Here is a 19,963-nt window from a genome sequence, read left to right as displayed (position 1 = left end):
TTCATCGTTAAATCACCACAACCTAGCCTGTGTGTTATATTTTATTGTATTCACTATCTTCAATTCTAGGTTCAGATCCAAATGATAGTAAGGATGTTTATTAAACTTAAATTCCCTCAGTTCCCAGTACATGATAGCACATATCTGCCAGTGAAAAAAGGTTGAGTAAGATTTCCTTTGAGAAACTCACAAGCTAATAGGGGAGAAAAATTACCCATCAGAGTGGTTAGTAAGCATCCTCTTCGAAATTCTAGTTTCCAAAACCAATATTGTGCAATGGAGAAAGTAATTTTTTTATTATAAGGCTGATGATGAAGAGAGAATTAAGGAAAAGGGAATTTAAAACAAACGGTAGGAAACCTGTCTTCTCTATTCTGCTCTAAAAGAACATGGTCATTTCTTACCTGGAAAAGTCCACATGATTACATAAAACATTGTTACGTCTGGTGCTCCAAAATTTAATTGCTCAGAAAATATATAACTCATACATACCCAAGGAGGTAACAAAGTGTTCATGCGCATTAAGGGTCTTCATGCATCTCTTGTTCTTGTAATCCCATACACGTAGGGTCTTGTCATCAGCACAACTCAAAATAAACTTCCCCCCAGAATGGAACAGAACTCCACGTACCCAGTTATCATGACCCACCTTCAAAATAAAAAGGTATCTGACTTAGTAAAGGAATAAGTTGTTTAAAGGGCATCTATGAAAATAGTAAGTCATTACTCATAGTGCATTGAAACTACACAAAAAGTCAATGCTGAAAAAGACCAAAAAAAAAAAAGTCTAGGGTATTCTCCTAGATTAAAGAAAAATGAAAACTAACAAGACATGACCAGTTAATGCAATGTGTGATACCTAACTGGCTCCTGGACAGAGGCTAAAATAAAATTATAAAGGACACTATTTGTTAAATTTCTTGAGTGTGATAATTTTATCGTGGCTAATGGTAGAATACTCTTGTTCTTAGGAGATACATGTTGTCATGATATCTACAAGTAACACAAATTGTTCAGCAAAATGTACACACACGTACACACGCACGAGAAAATGTCAACAACTGGTGACTCTAGGTGAAGGATATATAGGCATTCTTTGCATATCTACTCATCCATCCATCTATCTAAATCCCTTTTCCCAGCAGTTCCATTTCTTGCAATTTAGCCTAAGAAATAATGAAGAATGTGCCCAGAGATTTAGTTAACAAAGACGTTCATCAAAACACTGTATATAATCAGTGTAGAGTATCTAATGACATGAGCAAGTATCAATATAACCTTCTAAATTAAAATTTACTACAAAGCAGTTTGTACAGTATAACCTTTTTATTTTAAAAAACCTACCATATTCATCTACATAGTACTTTAATAAAAAGGTTTAGAACTGCACAATCCAACAGGGTAGCCATTAGTCAAGTGTGGCTGTTTAAATATAAACTAAAATTAAATACAATCAACAATTCAGTTCTTCAGTTCTGCTAGCCAGATTTCAAGAACTCCATAGCTGCAAAATGGCTAGAAGCTACATACTGGATAGTGCATATACAGAACATCATTGCGGAAAGTTTATTGGACAGCTCAAGTCTAGAAAATATATTTGGTAGGTATCAGATATGGTACAGTGATCTAACTGATTTTTATCTTCTTATTTTGGCTTTTCTGTGTATTTCTAAATTTTTCTGAACTGTAAATAACTGCATTACTGAAAAAAAGAGCTATTTAAAAAAAAAAGACGTCCAAGGCGACATATCCTTTGCCTTCGTTTACTGTGCCTGTGCCCTTACTTACAACGTCAGTCTATTATAGTGACTTATATGTCACCATCACTAGATGTAGAAGACTCAACAAAAGTCAAATCACATTTCTTGTGGCCACACCAAAATAAAGCAGAAAAAACATAACCTCCTTCTGCTGAAAAATAGGAGCCAGAATCCTTCAGGGAAATGAATGATGACGTGTATTGTTACAGAAGAGGAGAGGACATGCTTTCTGATTTTGAATGTAGATCATCTTAACAAACATGGATGCCAAATTACAAAAACTGCTACTGAATTAACGTTCATAGATACCCTTGGAAGTTTCTGAGGCAAACAAGAATGCCCAGAAATCTTTACTACCATTTATATACCCACATACTGAAATCTAGGGGTTCCTAAAATGAAATAAGCATTTCTAAGTCATAAAGCTAGCACCATTAATTTCAGAATGGTAAAATAAACCAAATAAACTGAAACGTGCGAAAAAATAGGTAATAGCTAAAGAATTCATACTAAAATAAAATAGAGAAGGAAACAGTTTCAAAAATGAGTCTATACTCATTTGCTATCCATAAAAAATATATTATTTTTAAAGATATAGTGAGCTAGGATCTCCTTCTGAACACTGACTGGCTTTGGAGATCCTTTATATAACATGATATTGAATAGGAATAATTTTCATATCATTGTAATGATGGAATATAAGTATGTTTATAAAGAAGTTATTTTAAAGCCTAAAATAATTCATATTAAATAGATATCACAAGACATCTAACCTCAAAAGGTATAAACACAGTAAAGATGCAAAAGCAGCAGCAAGATTATTCAAACTTACAAGGGTCATAAGGCACATGCCAGTACTGACGTCCCACATCTTAATAGTCTTATCTCTGGATCCAGACAGTAAGAATGGCCCAGGCTTGCCGCTTTTTTTAGTCTACAGAAAACATATAAAAGTTATGTTTCCCATGTAAGAAGTTATGTAAAGATTTTACATGATTTCTATGTAGCAATGATCTATATTTCCAATTTTATAAAACTGTAATTTTTGATAAATAATAATTGTATATATTTAAGGCATACAACTTGATATTGTGAAATACACATACACTACAAAATGAACACCACAATCAAGCTGATTAACATATTCATCACCTCTCATAACCACTCCTCCTTTTTTTGGTGGTGAGAACACTTAAGATCTATGCTCTTAGTAATTTTCCAGTACATAATACAGTATTGTTAACTGTAGTCACCATCCTGTACATTAGACCTCCAGGATATATTCAATTTGTTTTTCTCTATCAAAATGCACAAGTCTTTTAATAAACCTAGGCTACATGGGTAGGACCCAGATAATAACTTAGGTTAAGATTCAGTTTCTAGGGGGTGGCTCCATACTGTAGTGGTTAGCATGTCGGCTTTACACGCAGAAGGTCCTGGGTTCACGTCCCAGGTGGAGCCACGGACCATAATCCGGGTGCACCAGGCCCCCTCAAGTATGCCGGAGGCTCCAGGCCCAAGGAGCATGCCCCAAGCGTGTGGGAGGAGACACCCCGACTTCGGAGGTCCAGTTCTTAAGGGGAAATGGCAACATCCATAGGTCAGGGGTGGAAGTGGGTGGGGGGGAAATTAAAGGGGGAAGGTTCAGTTTCTACAAGATCAAGACAATAAATCTATTGCTCAAGACTTCTGTCATCAAGAAAGATTTAAAAATGATATAATTCAGTTTTTAGATATAAAGTCCAGTCAGAATCAAATTTATGATATACGGTAAGTAACCACCACCAGAGGGCAGTAAAAAGAACTTAAAAATGCAACCGGCCAGCCAAACTAGAAATTACAATGGAAGCTTCATTTAAAAAAAAAATAAAAAAATAAAAAAAATTGGGGGGTTGGGGGGGGACCAGTGGGGAGGGTAGGTTTCTCCTTTATTTCTTAAAATATAATTTTTAAAAATCCACAATATGAATGTCTCTATAAAAAACAAATGTGCTTAATTTTGGTTCATAAAACTTACAGAAATAATATTCTATAATTTACTTTTAAGGTTACTAATCATAAAAAATAAAATTATGAGGAACACAAGAATCATAAAGAAATAATAAAAATCAAGACTCAGCTACTGTTTCTAATGATCGCGTATTAATGATCTCCATATAAAATATTCTTCATTTAAAACACTTAAATACTGAACTGCATTTCACCAAAAATTATTTTATAAATAAAATTGTTACTTAAAGGAGGCTATTCTTCTAAAAGAAAACTTTAACCTCTCCCATAGTTTTATTTTGCACTGGTATACTTGTAAAACAATGACATTTAAGATAAATTAGAATGACCATTTTACTCTTCAGGAGAACCGCATCCCCAATCACACATTAAAGGTTAGCTGACAGAAATAATAATCACTGGTTTAAAAATATAAACACATCTGCAAGTTGGAAAGAGTAAAGAATTTCAAGATTCAGAATTCTGGAATGCAGATTTTTAAATGCATTAATGGCCCCATTAATCAGCAAAGTTATCTAGTTCTCAGAAATCAGTAATAAAATCACAAAATAACATATAAATCACAGTACCTCAGATCCTGTTGCTTCAGAGATGGAAGAATATGAGCTTTCTGGAGCCCAGGAAATGCATTCTACCACATGCTCATGTTCTCGAAGCTCAGCCTTGCATTCCTTTGTTGCTACAACCCATACACGCACAGTCTGGTCATTGGAACAGCTGGCTATCAGAGTGCCGTCCTGATTTGGCCGCACCATACGTACCCATTCTCTGTGTCCTGTGAATGTCTTCACACAGTAGCTGTCAAAATTAAGTAATAACTTACACTGTGAATGGCAATCATTGGGACACTTCCCAGAAACAATACAAAACTAGTTATGCACTGGAATGAAGAGAATGGCATCAAGTTAGAGAAACTGTATGCAAGTCAACAAAATAAACGTACATTCCTGGTTAATAAAAGATGAGGACTGGCTGGAAGGTCAAGTATCAGTTAAAATAAGCTGATGGGAGTATCATTAAGGAGCTAACCAATCAACAAAATCTAGAAGGTAAGATATATAGAGAAAATCTTTAAAAATTAAACACACACAATAAACCTAACAAAAATATTTCTAGCCATGTTCGGGAAGAGGCATGCTCTACTAATCTGGGTAAAACCAGCAGGCTAAGGTTCTATTTTAACAATCTTATAATTCTAAGCACAGCCAAATTAAACCTAATAGGGGCATACCTGCACAATATTATTTACATTTTACTTCAACACACAGTGAGAACACCTAAAAGAAGACCACAGAGAAAATAAGCCATTACACAGAAAATGGCTCCCACAGTTGTTTTTTCTTTTTTTATAATTTCTCTGTTCTTTTCTAGGATCAAATGTTTACAGATCAAAACTTAGTTTTATTTCATCTCTTCTTATGGCTGAGTAATATTCCATTGTATATATGATATGAACCACAGCTTCTTTAGCCAATCATCTATCAGAGGACACTTCGGTTGCTTCCATGTCCTGGCCACTGTGAATAATGCTGCTATGAACATCGGTGTGCAAATATCTTTTCGGATATGGGTTTTCAAGTCTTTAGGGTAAATACCCAGTAGAGAGATTGCTGGATCACATGGTAGATCAATTCTTAGTTTTCTGAAGAAACTTCATACTGTTTTCCATAGTGGCTGTACCAATTTGCAGTCCCACCAGCAGTGTTATGAGGGTTCCTTTTTCTCCGCATCCTCTCTAGCATTTGTTATTACTTGTCCTGTTGATTATAGCTATTCTAACAGGTGTGAGATGGTATCTCACTGTGGTTTTGATTTGCATTTCCCTAATAGCTAGCGATGTTGAACATCTTTTCAAATATTTGTTGGCCATTTGAAAAAAAACTTAGTTTTAAAGTACATGATACAACTGTCATGGTGATCATTAGGGGTTAAAGCAAAAATTACGGGAACACTTAGAATACACAATTTTATTTAATATCTCTTTAGCTGATACAACCTTTTCAACTAAATATACTTACCCAGTTTGCACTTCCCACATTTTTATAGTTTTATCCCTTGAGGCAGACACTATATGATCTCCATTGGGCATGATGGCTACTGAAGAAACATTGTGGTCATGGCCTAAAACACATAACACAATAACATATTAAGTGATATACCACCAAAGCAATTAAACCTCGGTTTACCATGAGACTTCATCATGGGATTTCAAATATAGCAACTTTAAATACAATGGACTTTATAATTTGATAAGAAACTTGGATTTACACAAAAAGTTAAGGAACTAGTAACAATAAAATAATCCACAATGAAATAAGTAGCCAGATTAATTTATGATTAAATTTCAAACCTGTACAACTATTTTAAAATCATAAGGTATCAGTATCATCAGCATTTGATTATATTATATTAATACAATGAATGTTTATGTATGAACACTAGAAAAAACACAAATTTCCACTGTTGATATTCTAAGATATAAAACAGAAATAAGATTTATAAAGTTAAACAGAATAGCTTTTAAAAATAGAGATTTGGTTCTTTATTTTAAATAGTGGTTGAAAATTATTTTTTGTAGTTGATATTCATGGAGGTTTAAAAAATGCATTATTCTACACACATTATTCACAATAATAATTAGCTATCTTTTGAAGAAAAAGCCCCAGAGAGTCCTTAAAAAAAAAAATCATTATTTTAAGGAATAGACAATGGTTGGAAAGAATTCTTTTTCTTTAAATGAGAGCAACAAGATACAGGTTAAACATATAGATTTTTACAAAAGGATTCAAAAGAATTCCTCTACTTGGTAAATTTCCTGAATGCATTTAATATGCGTAGGAAACACACCCTTTGAATTATACCCTCTATGTAATCTATGTAATCACATAGCTTACTCATATGCTAACATCACTGGATAATCAGTTTATTATTAATATGGTATGTGTTTCTTATATAAAATCCAAACATTCAAATTTCATCGTGTTTAAAGAAATAACAAAACTCCTCATTCAGTGCCAGGCATTAAACCAAGATGAGTAAGTACAGGTTTCCTTCATTTTACTGTGCTTCACTTTACTGTGCTTCATAAATACAGTACTTTCATCAACATTGAGGCAAGACCCTCCCCAGAAGCAAGATCACACCTTGCTGAAAAGCTCAAATGATGATTAGCATTTTTTAGCAATAAATTATTTTTAAATTAATAGACCACAGTACAGTATAAACATTAAAATTGATACGCCCTGAGAAACCGAAACATTCAGACTCGCTTTACTGTGATATTCACTTTATTGCAGCAGTGATCTGGAAATTAACCCACAATATCTCCAAATTATGCCTGTGTGCGATCTCATTTATCCTCACAACAAGCCTATAACTTAGGTATTATTACCTCTATCTCGTACATGAAACAAGTTAAAATTTCTTAATGCCATAAGTAAACAAGTAGAAACTTGAACCTAGATATCTGATTCCAAAGCCCTTTCCACAAAGGCAAACTGCCTCAGAGTAGTCTCCATGACAAAACCAGGAAAACAACCTAACAATGAGACTGTAGTATATGTGGAACATTAAAAAAGTAAGCAAGGTAATTTAGGTTCCAGTTTAAACTATACTTACTCTCTCTGAACTTCAGTTTCCCAAAGAGAGGCAGATATCCTAACAGTTTTTCTTATCCAGAAATATTCGTGAAAACAAGTTAAATACTTTACATATAAAACACTAAGAGATACTCGGAACTTCATAACAGAAACAACTTGTCAACTCCTGTGGCTTATCCATGGACCATCTAGATCATATGGTCCCTCCACCGATATAGACAATTAATTGAATGAAAGGAATATATACTCTGTTAGAAAATAATATTCTTCTCTCTGGAATGCCATATTAGAAATCAGTATCAAAATACTATTCCTCTACCCCTTACCGTGCATGGTTCTGATGCATTCAAAGCCCTGAAAATCCCATAGCTTAATGGTCATATCTGCAGAACAGGAAGCCAGAAGCTTGCCACTGTGGTCAAATGAAATATCCTGTACAGAGTCTGTATGCCCCTTAAGAGTTCGTTCAAAATCTCCAGTCTCATAATCCCACACCTGTCACGTGAACAGAAAATTGGTTAATATCAACCTATCACTCCTTCGTTTCACATCTGCACTCAGCAGGCAAGTCTGGCACCTTACCAATTAAGTGATCAAGTGACAAAGGGTAACTGTTTTAGAAATAGCACATCCTGAAGTATAAATTGGTCTTTTCTTTACAGAAAAAAATTGATGGTGCAATTATTAAAATGGACCTCTCCTACCATATTATCTACTATATTACCTAATTATGCTAGTGATTAGGTATATAAAGCTATAAGACAAAGTCCCTTCCCAGGCTGAGAGTAGGCAACAGATATGTAAATAAAGTACAAAAAAGAAGTTTCAGGGGGCTATGATAGGCATTTACATGTAGAAAATAAAGTCACTGATCAAGGGGTATGAGTACTCAATTCTGCTAGACAAGCAGAGCTCAGATATCTAAGAGGCCAAGGAAAGACTTTGTGAGATGTTACTGTCCATGAACAGCAGATTAACAAAAGCACATGTCATTCTGATATAAAAACAAAGTCAGTCACATATTTTAAAGGTAATTTTCTAACAAAAATTATGAACTATTAAGAATAATTATTATTAGGGAGCATTTGAGATATTGCTCCCTGGTATATGTTGTCATCCTATAATCTTCCTTAAATTCCCTCCTCTATTTCAAATACATTTTTAAAAAGCTGCAAATTGCCATTCTTTGGAGCATTTGGGAACTTGCTTCCCAGAAATTCTTGTCAATTTGGCTCAAATAAACTCTTATAAAAATTCAAAATAAAGAATATTATTAGAAATAGACCTCAAGAACATACTAAACTTCATTCTGGTGGCCAAATACAAGTCAGAAATTTAATCTTTACATTGCTCTAAAATCAAATGATTCCATTCTTCCCATAAGTTCAAATTTATCTGTAGTAGGGTATATATAAACCAATTTAAAGAAACTTAGAAAAAATGTATTTTGAAAACTTGGGAAAATATCCAACACTGGAGAATGGTTAAGATATAAAATTTGCAACTATACGGAATTTAGGACATGTATACAACATTATGTAATGAACACAAAACTACATATATGTGATAAATGCATAAAAATGAGCCTAAGAAAAATAAACTATCTTCTAAAAACTTTTAACAGAAAACTTATGAACCATTCCCAATATAAATAACATTTTTATCATTTAAATGTTAAAGTACTTCTACAGAGAAGTGATTACTGTTTAATTTGTGTACTTTTGTTAGATTCATCCTTACGTATTTTGTGGTTTTTTGATGCTACTGTCAATAGCCTTTTTACATTTCAATTTTCGATTATTCACTGCTAGTTTACAGAAATACAATTATGCTTTGTATATTGACCTTGTATCCTGTGATTCTGTTAAATTCAGTCATAGTTCCTAGTAGAGTCTTTGGAATTTTCTACATAGAAGATCATGTTGTCTGCAAATAAAGACAGTTTCATTTCTTCCTTTCCAATTTGTATGCCTTTTTGATTTTTCCTTCTTCCTTCCTGCACTGACTGGGCACTCCAGCACAAAGGTGAATATAAATGGTTGAGACTAGACATCCTGGCCTTGGTTCCTGATCTCAAGGGGAAGCAGTTTTCCACCATTAAGTATTTTGTTCACTGTATGTTTTTCAGATACCTTTACCTGTTACAGGTTAAGAAATCTCCCTCCCTACCTTGTTCAGTTTTTCTCACTTTTTGAAAAGTAGTTCTATCACAATGATCATTTAGAAATCACCTAGCTTTACCACAATTGAAGAAAGGTAAATATGGAAGAGGAATAGAAACAGGTTTTTTTTTTTTTGCACAATATCCAAAGAAGTAATTTATGAGGGGGAAAAAAAAAGCTTTATGTATAAAAATAAACAGAACATTGTTTATGATAGTAGATGACTAAAAATAACTTAAAAGTCTAAAGGAAGATTCATTAATGGTGCTGAAACACTGCTGACACTTAAGTACTCTTTAGTATCTCACCAGCATTGCTTTAAGAAGTTTCCCTGCAGTAACTCATTTAGTCCTCCCTAAAACCCTATAAGAGGTATTGTCTTCATTTTACAGATGAAGAAAAAAGAAACACAAAAAGGTTCTGCATCCATGATCACATTAATTATGAAATGGTGGAGTCAAGTAGTTGAACTCAGAGTCTGTGTGCTTGACCATTAGCTATCCTAATAAAGCCTCCACATATAAATAAAACAGTTTTAAATCATTAAAAATAATGTTTCATTAGAAACAAAAAAGGGTATTTCTAAAATAAGTTTAATAAAAAGAAACAAAAACTAAATACAAGTTCTTTTTATTAATGAAACAACCATGAGTACACATTAAATAAAGACTAAATAGAAAGGAAAACTGAGTAGTTGCTGAAAGATGTGGTGATTATAGATAAAAAATTTTTAATTTCCAGTAGTAGTATTTTAAAGTTGATTCAACAGACAAATTTTAAGATGGTACATTTACAGTTCTATATGCTTTTATATCAACATTGCAAAATCAATAGTTAAGACTAGGTTTCCAACTTCTTCAAGAATTTCTACCTTCATCCCAATGCTTCATGATAGTGGTGCAGTTTTTTAGTACCCAAGACTATCATGAAATTGCTAATTTAAATGCATATCTATATACATTTGAAAAATAGCAACATATTAGTGTATTAGGTATGTAATCATCTCAGTCTACAGAAATACATGATGCAAATATAAATTTAAGACTCTCTTCCAATGACTCTGCAGCCCACTCCATGGATCACCAGACCACATCATGGAAGGAAGCCACCAATTTAGAAACTAAAGAAACCACATAAGGAAAACAAAAAATAATGTTTACTATGAAGAACAGATTAAATATACAGTCACATATAAGTCATTCCTGCATTTTATGCTAGACTGCTGTTATATGTATAGACAATCGTAATCTACTCCTATTTTCTTAATTAAATCTCTACAAATAAAACTTAAAATCTAGAACTTAATCTGAAATAGACCTTAGAACAGAGAAATCTACCTAACTTTTATTTTATTTGTCTTTCTGCAGGTGGTTTATACAACTGTCATAGTATTGTGTCTGGATAAAAGTGAATTAGAAAAATAACCTTTTACCCTGACTAAAAAATAAAACATTAAAATGTATATGATTACTATGAAAAATATAAAAATGAAAGAAATACATAACTTATAATGTGATAAGCCCTTATATTCTCACACCCCTGGAGAGAACTACTGTTTAGTTTGGAAGCAAAGCCAATATTAACTACATTAAGGAGAGTCCAATTTAAATGAATCCTCTATTGAATTCTTTGGCTGAATATATTCGTGCCCTGAATTACTAGTGTTGTAATCCTATATTTTCATCTATCACCTCTGCTTAAAAATAAGGCACACACTTATGTCTTCATTCTCCAAGAAAAAAAATTACTCAAGCACTAGGTGACCTATTGTGTAACACTAAATTAGCGACAGTCAATTTTCTCAAATTCATTAGTGAACTTATTTGGCAGCTTGCCTCCCAGGAGCTATAATAAAATTTTATTCTAATTCTGTCTTTTAAGGTTTAGAACCAATCACACATTTTCAGAGTCTCTGAGTCCCTCTTGTTCCTCTTTTGAGGTCCTCATTTTCAGGATCATTTTAGTTCTTTCGCCCAATTAAATTTAAATCCACTTTTAACAATTAGCCTATTATACAGTTTTCATTTTGAAAAAAGTACCTTAATTGTAGCATCCTCTGAAGCAGAGACCATAACACTGAACACAGGGTGGAAAATGACTCGAGTGACTGGACTCCTATGACCACTCAATGCATATTTTTCTGGTGGACGGGGAATCCATTCTTTTGGGTCTCGTTTCTGACCAAGAGGTCCGCCTGACGTAAATTCTTCTTTTGCTTCATTTAGTTTTGATTCTAGTTCCATAACCTTGAGAATGAACACACAGTTATATACATGGATATAAAAATATCATATTTGATATTTTTAAAACCTGCCTTTATTTTGCAGCTATATATATGCAGGATACTTTAAAAATTCCAATAATTTGCAAAGCATTCATCAGATTTATTAAAAATTATCTATATTATATACCACTAAATTTTAGTAGTATGACAAAATCGAGAACTGAGGAAAATTCAGTACAATTTTGTCTTAATTACTTAACTCAAAGACAAATTTCAATTTATACCTACTGAGAGGAAAAGCAGTGTACCTGTGTTAGTCCCTCTAAATCTGCTTCTCTCAGTAAATTCTCTCCAAACGAGATTACATTGTACATGCTAATGATAATAATATCACAATAAAAGCTAACTTTTATTTAGCATCTATGTGTTAGGTACTTTCTAAGAGCTTTTCATGAATTAACTTATGTTGTAACAAGGTTATTTACTTATTCTAACTTTTCCTACTAAAAGTATAAATTTTAGGATCAGAATATTATTTATCGCCTTCACTTTATACATAAAATAAAAGCTCAGAGATAAAAGTAACTTGTCTAAGGGTATACTTCAGTGCTCTTTTCTCAGCATCATACTGGCTCTAAGCATTCTTCTCATCTAAGTACACAAATAAGTTCTTTAGTATCAATTCCTTGGAATCAAGGTTATGTAGATTCAACCCAGCCAAAACCCTGGCTGCACAAGTTAACATGCATCAGCAATGATCCGTCTGGGTCAAAGTTTTTTTTAATGCACAGAAATGTATTTTTATTTGCTTTTTCAAGATTAAATGTAATTCTTAATGAAGAATAATTTGTTAATAATTTTAAAAAATTTATATAAAAACACTCTAAATGCAACTAATTTTAAAGAAAAAACTTAGTTACCTTCTTTTGTAATCTAATAACAGATGTCCATTTCTTTTCCAAAAGACCAGCATATTTCTTATCTAATTCTTCATTCTGGTGAAAAAAAGAGAACCTTTAAAAAAAAAATGCCTCAACTACAATTGTTCAAGCCATACAGACCATTTATTTATCTCTAAGACCAAACATTACTAAAAATATAATACAAAAAAAGTGAAAATCAAGTTTAATGCCAAGTAAATGACAAATGACAAGATCTGTGAATACTGGAGGTAACTGCTAATACTTGAGTAAAACCCAGTCATTAACTATACTATAAATAACTGTAAAAAGTCAAACATACCATATCTAATTCAGCTTCCTTTTTAAAAACCGAATATGCCTCTTCATAGCCATTTGAACGAAGATAATCTGCTATAGCTCGATTTCTGAAAGAAAACAAATTCAAATAACAAAATCCCATTTCTATTTTGAAGAAATGTTTCATTTAAAAATCTCATAACATTATTTTAAGATTATTCCCTTCCAAACTATACAAGTATTTCATAAAAAGAGAACACTTCCCGCCAAAGCCTCTGAACCATTTTGCCCTGACATAGTACATCCATATATTAAATTATTCTTGAGCTTTTAGTTTTAAGTTTCTAATGTGTTGCTTACTTTATAAGCTGTGGGTACTCTATGGGTCAAGATATGGCTTACATAATTAAGTGTCAGTAATCATCAATTTTGTTCATGTACATTTACCCTTCCCTTACTCCTTGTTAAGTTGATAGACACTCAAGGACTGGCAAAACTTAGTTTTGCAGGAAAGAACTGTTCCGATAAAATTATAATTAAGAAGCATTTTAATATTAGAGATAACTTTAAACCATTAAAATGGGGGGGGTACAAGCTATAAACTTAGCATACTATCATAGAATAAGACATTCATTTAGAATTAGAAAAAACTTGAAGTGTTAAAGAAGCTGAATCAACAGGTGCCTTTTCATGCTCTCTTTATATTCTTTCAAAGAGAAAATCAGCTACCTCCCTCCTAAGGCAACCTATTCCAATATCTCCCATTATTTTTTGAGCCTTAAGTCCACTATGATACTCATAGTTGTTTGCTTGGGATTTCCTTTAAAATACTGTTAATTTAAATAATTTAAAACTTTATATACAAGATTAAACAAATTTTAAATATATAAGTACATAAGAAAGTGTTCTTTCTACCACTGACCCCAATATTCAATCCGTGTTGCCTTCACTTTACTAGTGTTTTGTGTTTTCTTTCAGTTAGAGATAATCAATATTTGTTTTTATAACAAACTGCAGTACACTACATATGTCTTATACAGAGTATCACATAAACTTAATATTAGTAATCACTATCGGTAGATATAAATCTGCCTTTTCTTTGATGCTTTATTCCATTTTGGAAACATGATTTTGCTACTATAAACAATGCTGCTATGACTATCTTTGTATAAACGTTGATGCCAATGCCCACCTAATGCTTTAGGAAATAAAGACGCTCTAGTAGTATTGTAAAATTGGTGACAATAAGTTTTAATTCAGTGGCATGTTGAAAAACTAAACAAAAAAAAAAAAACAGTGGAGAAAGATAATAGGGAATTAAAGCAAAGAGCAAACACTTTATGATCCAGGTAATTATCAGCATACCAAAGATTAAAGTACAATAACTAGTGGAAGACAAGGTCAGCACATCGCATTCTTGAATAAAGGGGTTAAAGAAGCGTAAATTCAAAAATAAAATAAATAAAATAAAGAAAGGTAAATTCTTACTATTGTGAGTCTGTATCTGTGTGCTGCTCATATCTCACAGCCTGTACCTTCTGGCCTGTTCTACTAATAATAAAACTCAATTCATTAAGAAATATCTTCTTTACACAGAGCTGAAACCTACTTCTTAATTTCCTCCAAGTAATTCTACTGAGGCCTTCCAAACAATACAAAATAAGAAAGCAATGGTCTCTCAAAATATTCCATCAAACACTGTGTTGTCAAAAGCCTGTATTACAAATCATCAACAAAAATAAATTTCTCTTTGGTGAGAATATCTCAAATAAGGGAAACAAGCTAAAATACATCATTTATTTTCTTCTTTTAATCTAAAAAACCAACAGCAAGCAAATACTGGGGGAAATGTCAAGGGTAAACGAATCATATACAGTATTGTAAATATTTAATGTTCCAATCTAGCTCCCCTCCTATTTCAGGGTCAAGCCCTAATGCCTGAAACTGCCTGAACACACTGTACAAAGCTTACAACTCTGAAGCTCATATAACAGATAATGTGTATATGTTACATATAATATGTAATGATTATAATCCTAATGGACTTTAAAAAATTGATAAATGGTGGTATTTTTCCAGGTGAGAATATTAAAGGATAAAAATGCAAAATGATTATTCCTTTTTCTTTATTGAAAAAAAAAATTCCAACACTTTGAGATTACTGCTGCTAACCTTTTAGCATAGACTTCTCATACCATGTTTTGTCCATATGTTCACATCACCATGTACGTGTATGCATGCCTTCTTAATCAAATACCTTAACCTGTTAATTTCATTCAACATGTTGTGAAAATCTTTCCTTGTCAGTAAATATTTACATCATAGTTATTAATATTCAAACAATATTCTATTATACAGATGCACCAAATTTTACTTATGCAATCATCTATTGCTAGATGTTCAGGCTGCTTCTAACTTTTTACCATTTTAAACACTTTTCAGACATTTCAACAGCTATTGTAAAATTGCTTCCCAAGGTTGTACCAATTCATATTCCTACCAGTAGTTACGATTATCATTCCTTTACCATCTTTACTTTTCAAACATTTGGGTTAGCATTTACTTATTAAATAAACAAACAGTTGACATCCTTGAATTTTGCTTATATAATTTTTACGAACTAGATGTTAAATTTTTAAAACTTCTACAATACAGCATGTCCTTGAATGACATCATTTCATTATAACATTATATAACTCTTGTTTATACATCAATTAGCCTATGGCAAAATTGTTTTCTTCAGTTCCAGAACCATTGATGACATAAAGCGAAGACTTACTGTATTTCCAAATTCTATGTGGCTTAAACCCAACATCTATATTTTAAAAAGTTGTTGTGTGGCAAATTAGAAAGATATAGGTAATTCCAAATGTGCATAAAATAGAACCTCAAAATAGTTGTATGTTACATTAAAACTTCTTATAAAATATTAAATTCAATTTTAAAAACAAAATTCACTGTCTCTTTTGATCCTAAAACCATCCTGTTAAATTAGGGAGAAAAGTGTATTGCCTTTATCTTACACACTGGCAGACTGATTTATCTAAGGTCATAAAACTAGCAAGTTAGTGAAATAATTTAGGAAAATAATTCCAACTGACATTTATTGAGTGGGTGGAGAAGAAACTAGCGCTCTGCACCTTCCTCCTTTAACTAGTTGTTCCATTTTTTATATATTTCCGTATACTGTATTTCTTCATAAATATTTTTAAAATGGATTTATACTGTTCTTTTAAAAGCCCTATATACACAAATCCTTGAAACCAATGACTCACTTTTAACCACTAGGCTTTTGCTTTGGTAAGTGACTAGATATCGAAGACGGGAGAAAATAGTTGATTCAAAAGTTTCAGGTGGATCACAGTACTATCTATTCACGTATTTACTTGAACAGGGAACACAAAAGAGGAAAGAAAAAGAGGTAAGAAAGAATATAATAAGCTCAGTTTCAAACCTTTTGACTTGAAGTAGCTATAAAATATTTAAGTGAAGATATATGATAGAAGAGGTAACTGGTAATAGTCTACTGCTGTCCTCTGATACTATTATAATAACAAATGTGTTTGTTTTCTAAATTATTCCAAGTTTATTAAAATGCCAGGATTAGATTTTAAGTATTTTAACTAACTTCCTACACTCTCTCTTCTTTTATTCCCCAGAATAATTTTGTAGCCATAACACCACACCCAAATATATACTCACATTCCTTAAATGGAAATAAGGTTTTTAAAAGTTACTCTAAATGCTATGAACTGCTAGTTAAATGATAACTCTAAAAAGGTTGCATACTGCCAACAATAAAAGCAGAATACTTAGGTTCCCAGTATCTCTCACAAATTTAAACCAGAGCAGAGGGAATTAGAGGGCATGCATTAGAGAAGACTGAGGCAGATGCTGTTTTTCACAGGTACATAAACAGGCTTACAGAGCTTAACTGACCTTTGGTTAGCAAGTGGTGCAGCTGGGACTCCAACTTGGTTCTCCTGAAGCCAAAATAATGTTAACATAGTTTCTCAAGATGTGTACTCTAACATTCTAACACTCTAAAATGTTCTGGGAATTCTAGAAATAGTTTAATTTCATTGTTTATATGAGGAGAAACGAGGGTAAGTCAAAAGTCGACAAACAGATGTTTTCTTACCAGGCCCATTAAAAGAGATACACTAAAAAAGGCTGATCTCACATATTCAGGAATTAGGAAAGCAATGGAGTTAAGGTGCACTGTTCTAAAAGGCTGCAGAGGCTCAATGAATCTGGGATGCCTACAGAGTTATGAGGGCAAACCCTTAAGATAACAGAGAAAAACAGGCAGGATCAACCATGTAAGTTCACTCCACGAGGAACATAGTGTCCTGCAGTAATTGTAAGACATTTTAACTATGAGATCCATTTAGAATTTGGTAAAAAATTATATTACATAAGAAACCCATGAAGAAGTCAGGCTATATGATAGGAAAGATAGCCAATATAAGTGCCATGTATTGAAAACTCTGAAACATTTACATTTTTAAATGTAAAGCATATTTTCACTATAAAACAAGAAAGGGGGAAGGAATGAGTTATAGTTATAGTTATGAGTTATAGTCTCAGCTTCATACTAGAGAGTATGAAAGAGGATTAAGTTATGGTCCTTTGTCTTCCAGGAACCTGTAAATCTGAGGAACAAAATGAAGTTAATAAAGTATGTGAAACCTGATTAAAGGAGAAAAATAGGATTCAATGGAAGAATCTTTTTATAAAGGCAAAATTTCAGTTGGGCCTTAAAGAAAAAAGAAAAAGTAGGCATTATAGACACAGGACTGAGGGAAAGAAAGGAAATGGGAATGGTACATGATGGAGATCTCAATATATGCTTGATAAAATTCTTCAACATTCTTGGTTTTAAAACATTCCTTAACAATGGAAAGATCTTCATCAACATTAAAAAGATATCTCTTCATAAATGTTGTGAAAAGAAATCTCTCAAACCTTCAACCAAAAATATAAAGTTAATGGTAAAAGACTAGATATATTTGCATTTATGTCAAGAACAAGACAAGGATGCCTATAATCAGTACAATTACTTTAAATTGTTCCAAAAATAATCCATCTAAATAACAGATATAAATACTGAAAATGAGATTTAAATGAGAGAAATAGCTGAAAACACAAGATAGAAACAGACTGTGGACAAGCAAGGCAAGAAAAAGCAGTTTAATGAAAGTGGTATTTTTAAAAAACCTATTATCAGATGCATACAGGCAGATTAGATGGAACAGCAACTAAATAAAGGAAGGTCATCACATAGTAAGTCAAGCCCTAAAGAATAAGAGTATCTCTTAAAATCAGGTCATAGCATAATAAGTATCTCCAGACCCTCCTAGCTAAATATAGGTTCTATTTGTTGATGGAGCAGTTTTATCCCTGCACTGAACTGCAGGATAGTCAATAATCTATAATACTGCTAATAATAGATTTATATTTTTAGAACCAGCATAGGTCAAGTCATAACATACAGCTGTCATGCCACTGTTACCTGATCAGTTACTTGTCTCTCATCCCCTTTCATCACTCTCTGATACTTAATTGCATCCCAGCCTTCAGCTGACTTCCAACCTCATACAGGAAACAGGAACTACTTAGCATATATAACTAATTTCTTAACTTCCTTATTTATGTTTGTGCTACTGCATTCCTCTTCTACAATATGTCTTTTCTTCTAATAAGATCCTTTAGAATATGGTCAAATCTTTCAATGAAATGGAATGTGATATGGCACAATAATAAAAGGGCTTTATATGAGTTCTACAGGAAGTCAACAATTTTGACCTTGATGAGAACACCTTGATTATATTTAGGGATGCCTACATTTCACTCTTGTCAACCAATGTTGAAATACATTTTTGAAACAATCAGCAATTTCTTCATTTTGCTTCAAATTCACAAATGAAATATTTGTTTTTGTTTACTGGCTTATTGTTTTGACAAGACTAATAGTAACAACAAGAGAAAATACCAGTACTCCTATAATATAGGATGTCATTACTTGTTATCTGGAATGATGAGTATGATACGTTATACTAAATGAAATGTTTCAATTAAACAACCTTCAAAGAATAAAGATTAAATATAACACAACCAAGAACACTCTAATCTCCCTTTGAAAATTCATAAGACTCTTTATAATCTTCTACCTCAAGGCAATAATTAGAAACTTTAATGATCATTATATGGTAAGTGGTAATATAGGCAACATGGTTATAAGGTTCCATAATTATCAACTTTTTAAAGTTTAAAAAACAGCAAAACCTCAACACTTAGTTGGATAAAAGCAGTGTATTAAAGTCTATGTTTAAATATATATTTACTTTTATAGTTAATATAAATACATAGCTGTTTTTATAAATATAAAAACTGGAAATTGCATCCAATTCATTCACATATTTTGCTTTTGTTGCCCAGTATGAAGAAAATTCTAATTCACATGGGTAAGTAATGCAGTTAACTGGATTTAAAAAGTTCAACTTGCAGTCTCAGAATATTCTGCAATTAAACTGAATCAGAAGATATTTTAAAAAGCAGGAAATACCTGTTTGAAAGCTGAAATGTATCACTAACAAGATCTAAGTATTGCTCTTATTCCTACATACAGATTCTAAAGCCAGACAAAAAATGTCCAAAACTTTAAACACTAAAATTATTTGTAATAGGATACTGCCATAATACAAGGTATTGTGTCCATTTACAACTATTCACAACATAACAATGTGCCTATGTGCCAGAGCCTTGTCAGACTGCTAACTAAAATCCGTGAACATGTACATGTTGCTGCAGTGTATACTCATGTACAATTTTAAGTGTGTAGTAGGAAAGTGCAGACCTTTACTTTTTTTTTAAAGGCCAGAGCAAAACCATTTTCTTCTAATCACTGCTATACACACACATTCATACATACATAGATGTGTATGTATATATAATGTTCAAATGTATGTGCAAGAGAAACTCGAACACCTCAACTGCAGAGGTTAGT

At 32.4% G+C, this 19,963-nt stretch overlaps 1 protein-coding gene across 2 annotated transcripts in view; it reads right to left on the bottom strand.

Moving 5' to 3' along the window:
• PAFAH1B1 (platelet activating factor acetylhydrolase 1b regulatory subunit 1) overlaps positions 1 to 19,963 on the bottom strand; it is a 66,029-nt gene that overhangs the window by 4,400 nt on the left and 41,666 nt on the right. For both annotated transcript variants that reach the window (XM_006925091.3, XM_025041559.1), the window contains 8 exons: positions 12,998 to 13,082; positions 12,676 to 12,750; positions 11,571 to 11,777; positions 7,696 to 7,864; positions 5,789 to 5,891; positions 4,340 to 4,568; positions 2,593 to 2,694; positions 493 to 649 (listed from right to left, as the gene is read on the bottom strand). In XM_006925091.3, the coding sequence (XP_006925153.1) occupies positions 493 to 649; positions 2,593 to 2,694; positions 4,340 to 4,568; positions 5,789 to 5,891; positions 7,696 to 7,864; positions 11,571 to 11,777; positions 12,676 to 12,750; positions 12,998 to 13,082 (1,127 nt within the window). The remainder of the gene's footprint in view (positions 1 to 492; positions 650 to 2,592; positions 2,695 to 4,339; positions 4,569 to 5,788; positions 5,892 to 7,695; positions 7,865 to 11,570; positions 11,778 to 12,675; positions 12,751 to 12,997; positions 13,083 to 19,963) is intronic.

This window comes from Pteropus alecto, unplaced genomic scaffold (genome assembly GCF_000325575.1).
Source record: "Pteropus alecto unplaced genomic scaffold, ASM32557v1 scaffold98, whole genome shotgun sequence".
Classification (NCBI taxonomy): domain Eukaryota; kingdom Metazoa; phylum Chordata; class Mammalia; order Chiroptera; family Pteropodidae; genus Pteropus; species Pteropus alecto.
The sequence above is the reverse complement of the archived record's forward strand: the minus strand, read 5'-3'. Positions and strand labels throughout refer to the sequence as shown.